Here is a 5,458-nt window from a genome sequence, read left to right on the forward strand (position 1 = left end):
TTTCCAAGTTAAAACAGAGCTCTAAGCAACTTTCTTCTCTTAGAAACTGACAGAACACACTCTGGAATTATGAATTTAACATCCATTTCTCTTCCAAATCTATTCTGTTTACACTAAAATACACCAAATAACATACTAAATATACTAATATTTAATTATTACTAAAATTTTTGTAAATCTAATTTCAAGAATTTAAACATTTTTTATTAACTATGTTAGAATTAATTTTGTTAACTTAATTAAAAGCAATTGGTGTTATTATCCTTACCTTCCTTAAATATTTTATGACTGAGTGACCTTCCAGGGAATCCTGTAATATACAGAATCCAGAAAAAGGAGTTCCCTTTATTCTTCTGTACTAAATTAAATAAAATATTACACTAACTCAAGATGACACAGACTGTAATGTGAAGGCTCCTTCTGCTAGTATATTCAAGTACTTGGTATAACAAAGACTGGTAAACCACTTTTGCTTAAAAGGAGTCACATCTTGCAAGTTTTTAAATTTAGTTAGATGAGATTAAAAATCAATGAGACAAAAATCTACTCCTCACAGTTGTGCACACTTTCTCGAAATGTATGCAATGTTTAAAGGCCTTTCATTGTAACCTAAAGAAATGTGTAAGCTAAGTGAGCAGGTAGAAGAGCATACCTAGCCCTGGCTGGTGTGGCTCAGTTGGTTGAGCACAGTCCCATGCACTGCAAGGTCCCAGGTTCAATTCCCAGTCAGGGCACATGCCCAGGTTTTGGACTCGATCCCCAGTAGGGGGTGTGCTAGAGGCAGCAGAATGATGTTTCTCTCTCTGTCTCCCTTTCTCTCTCTCTAAAATCCAGAGACGAGCATACCTGTAGGCTGTAAATGATAAATCTGAAACAATATCTTTATACGAATATAAGAAAACAAGTGAGCTTGGCCAGCATGGCTCAGTGGTTTAGCATCAACCTATAAACCAGGAGGTCAGGGTCTGATTCCTGGTCAAGGGCACATGCCCGATTGGGGGCTCTCCCCCCAGTGTGGGGTGTGTAAGGGACAGCTGACCATTGATTCTCTCTCTTCATTGATGTTTCTCTCTCTCTCCCTTCCTCTCTAAAATCAATAAAAATATATTTTAAAAAAAGAAAGCAAGTGAGACTCTTATAAGGCTCTTAATCAGCTGGATCTGACTGCGTGCTTTAAGCTATTTATCACAAAATGTAAATCACTTAATTCCTTCCTCCTCAAAAACAATCCCAAGATTACGAGACAGCTTTTGTCATCAGGCAGAGATGACTCTCCGATGAGAGGTCACACAAGCTGATAATCAGTTAAGAACTCTTTGCAATTCATTTTATTATGTTGAGGTATGAGGGATCTATTCTCATGCCAATTTATTTTTGGAATGTTTTTCCAAATCTTTGTCCTCTATGAAGTATATCTTTTTGGAGTGTGCGTATGTGTAATGGCTGCTGAAATGTTGACTGCTTATGGTTAAAAGGTGGACTTGGGCCCTAGCTGGTTTGGCTCAGTGGATAGAACGTCAGCATGGGGACTGAAGGGTCCCAGTTGGATTTCGGTCGGGGCACATGCAGGCTCAATCCTCAGTGTGGGTGTGCAGGAGGCAGCCGATCAATGATTCTCTCTCATCATTGATGTTTCTATCTCTCTCTCCCTCTCCGGTCCTCTCTGAAGTCAATAAAAATATATTTAAAAAAAGAAAAAAATATCCTCTGGTGAGGATTAACAAACAAACAAATAAAATAACCTTAAAAAAAAAAAAAGGTGTACTCGGGAGTCGAGCTGCCTGGGTTAAAATCCTCACTAAACTATTTGCTAGCTGGGTGCTTGGAAAGGAAATTCACATCGCTGCCCCTCAATTTCCTGATCTATAAAATGGGGAAATTACAGTAACAATCTTCATGTATCACTGAGGATTAAATGATAAACATATGCAGGGTACTAACAAGAGTGTCTGGCTAAGTAAGAATCACTGCAGCCTTAGCTATTATTTATAAATCATGACTCTGTCTCCAGGACAGAAATTACACAGACACTTCACTGTATTCTACAAGTCACAGATTTCAGATTTCAAAGTCATTTTGTGTGAGGGGGGAGGAATAGATTTTGAATGGGAAGATAAAATCACCCTCACAATTATTTTCCGAATTTGGCAATAGTTACAATCTGCTGTGTTTTCTTTTAAATTAACCTCTATAATCAGTACGTCTTCCCCTCTTCTCTCTACGAGGTGGCTCTGGTGCACCGTGGGAAGACGTGATCCTTGAAATAAGGAACTTAAGATGAGAAGGCATACACACAAAACACTGAATGAAACAGTGTTATATATCAGCAATACATATATACGGATACACTAAGAATACTTTTTCACCTGATGTATGTGTGTATATGTCTGTGGGGATAAAGCAGGCAGGAATTATAGTACAATTTCTGTGGGAAGCCATTGGTAGACAGTCTATGCCTTCGAGCAAAACTAACCCCACACAGCTTCAGGGTGAGCAAGATGGCTGAAGGATAGCCTCCTAGCCCTTGCCAGGGGTTGGTTCAGAAACAAGGGGGTGACCTACTCGTGAACCTGTAAGAGGCCGATGAGATGAGAGATATGCTGAAAATTTGAGGAGAATTCCTCTTGCAACTGCTGGGGTCCTCTGGAAGCAATCTTCGCTACTTCCTGCTGGCTGTGATCCGACAGCACACCCCTGGATTGCTGCTGGCAGGCAGCCTACATGTGCGAGAGGAACTGCCCAGTATGCAGCCACGGTGGGTAGGAGGGCTGAGAAATGGACAGAAACCAGCCAGAGGATGACACTGTTAAGATGCTGCGCTAAATAATCCTGAAGAGACTCAGTTACTTAAAAAAAAATATATTGTTATTATTGATCCCAGAGAGGAAGCGAGAGGGAGAGAGATGGAAACATCAATGATGAGAGAGAATCATTGATCGGCTGCCTCCTGCACGTCCCACACTGGGGCATGTGCCCTGACCAGGAATTGAACCATCACCTCCTGATTCATAGGCTGTCACTCAACCACTGAGCCACGCCGGCGGGGTGAGACTCAGCTATTTAAGCCGTTAAATATCTTTCCTGTTTAGTCTCAGGAAGCGTGTCTGTTACTTGCATGTGAGTGTCTGCTCAACAACACCCCGAGTCTCTGAGCCTGGGCATGAAGGAACTGTGTTGGTCTCAGAGGCAAGGAAGCTGTGAGGCGAACTGATTTGCAGAGTTGCTAACTTCAATTGGGGGCAAAATCAAATCAAGTTGATAAAGCCAGCTTTCGGGGACACGTGTCCTAGAAAAATCAAAGTGCATTTAAAGAACCAGTGTCCTTATTCTCCAGCTACACAAAAATGTCCTATTTCTCTTGCAGAACTGGGGTCAGAGGTAGAAAACTGACAAGTGCTCTGATGGTATCTGCCCTTGACTCAGAGCTGGTTCCCGCACCGCTCCTGGTGCCCGCATTGAATTCCTGCAGGCCTGGATCCTTATCTGCCTCACCACTGACTCCAGGCCATAGGTGATGGACAACTCACACCACTATTTCCTGAAAATCTTGATTTTCCAGCTTATGGACACTTAGTCCATTACTACATCCCTCCAGCAACGGGAAGAATATATTTCCTGACTACTAACCTGGGAATTTGACCCACAACTATGCCTTCATTCTGGCTGCTGAGCTAAGCTAATCTTGTTGCTACCATATCCCAACAAACTGGATAAACTGAGGCTTGAAAAGTTATAATTTCATGTCATATTTCTAAACATCAGAGAAATTGTTCCTTTAAAAATCTATCTATATATCTATATATATATATATACAAAAGGCTAATATGCAAAGTGTCCCCTCGGGAGTTCAACCGAGAGACCGGGAGTTCGATCGCTCACTATGATGTGCACTGACAACCAGGGGGCGGCGTGGAATGAAGGAAGGCCCCAGCCAACAGCTGGCCTGACCAAGGGATCTTACTTGTGCACGAATTTTGTGCACCAGGCCTCTAGCATGATTATATGCTCATGAACCTAATGAAAACACAACAAATTAGTTGTATTTTAAAATAGTTAAACTGTCCAACTACATTATTGTCTTCCCAAGTTTTAACAATCTCATAAAAAACTGCAAAAATATTTTTAAATGATTTACAAAGATAATGGAATTAATAACTTATATGAGAATAATTCAGAATGAATTAAAATTACAATGTTAAAGTCATTAAAACATTCATCACCTTTTTTTTTTAATCAAAGTAAAGAGTAGTAGATATCTCTTTTTAGGGTAGACAGGTTTGTTACCTGATAATAATATCCCCAAATCTCCCCAAATCTCAGAATCTGAAGTTTTTTTTACCTGAGGTTCCAGTTTCATGATTTTTTTCTTCTGGTTTGCCATTTGACTTGAAAGCTCTTTTTTCATCCACCTCATCATCGCCCCACCATGATGGCTGCCCATATAATGGAGTACCGCGGGGCATGGCAGAAGTATCTGGAAAGAGGTAGGAAAATCTGTCTAAAGCATATGAAACAGGAAAAAAAAAGTGCTTTGCAGACATCAGAACTGCCTGGTTGATTTGTGAAATGAAAAACAACGTATAGTCTAGATGGCTGAAAAGTACTTAAGTTAAACAACAACTTAGTATTTGTGCAAGACCTTATTCCATGTCGGACATGACTAAAGAAACTGTGTTTTGCACTCACTAGTATCTAAGTACTGCAAACTGCTGAGCCCAATAACTTTCTACTCAACCACAATCAATTATTTGATCAACAGAAATGACTCCTTAAGTCTAAATATAAAAGATTAAAGTCAATTTTGGTGTGAGTGACTATTTAAATTTTTTTAAAAACCATAGGCCATTGCGTATTAACTAAATTTAAACTTGCTGTTAATAGGACTGACAGATTTACATTTGAACAAATTTGGTGATGCCTCTCAATTTAAAAAATTGCTTTTGCATGGAAGGGATTATTTATCTGAAGTATTGTTTACAGTTTCTGGAACATGATAAATATGATAATTGTGATGATGCAGCATCAGTGGGCACTTCCTATGAATTCATTTCAGTTATAATTCAGAAGAAAAAGCAAACACATGTGAATTAATAAAAATACTGTACGGTGAATTACATTTAATTCCCTTACATACTTAAACATATGAAACACACATACAACTGCCATAGAATGTGGTTTATAATGCTTTGCAGCGAAAGCACTGCCTGCATTAAAGCCCACTGTGAAACTGTTGTTATTGTTATTATTATTACTAGAGGCCCAGTGCATGGATTTGTGCACTGGTGGGGTCCCTCCGCCTAGCCTGTGGGGATCAGGCTGAAACTGGCTTTCTAACATCCCCCTAAGGCAGGGGTTCTCAACCTGTGGGTCGCGACCTCTTTGGGGGTCGAACAACCCTTTCACAGGGGTCGCCTAAGACCATCGGAAAACACATACATAATTACATATTGTTTTTGTG

The 5,458-nt window shown here is 40.0% G+C and overlaps 1 protein-coding gene across 1 annotated transcript in view; it reads right to left on the bottom strand.

The window, feature by feature from the left end:
• CEP170 (centrosomal protein 170kDa) overlaps positions 1-5,458 on the bottom strand; it is an 88,994-nt gene that overhangs the window by 64,231 nt on the left and 19,305 nt on the right. Inside the window, exon 4 of the mRNA XM_015559919.1 lies at positions 4,340-4,474. Coding sequence (XP_015415405.1) covers positions 4,340-4,474 — 135 coding nt within the window. The remainder of the gene's footprint in view (positions 1-4,339; positions 4,475-5,458) is intronic.

The sequence above is a fragment of the Myotis davidii genome, unplaced genomic scaffold (assembly GCF_000327345.1).
Source record: "Myotis davidii unplaced genomic scaffold, ASM32734v1 scaffold754, whole genome shotgun sequence".
In the NCBI taxonomy this organism is placed as follows: domain Eukaryota; kingdom Metazoa; phylum Chordata; class Mammalia; order Chiroptera; family Vespertilionidae; genus Myotis; species Myotis davidii.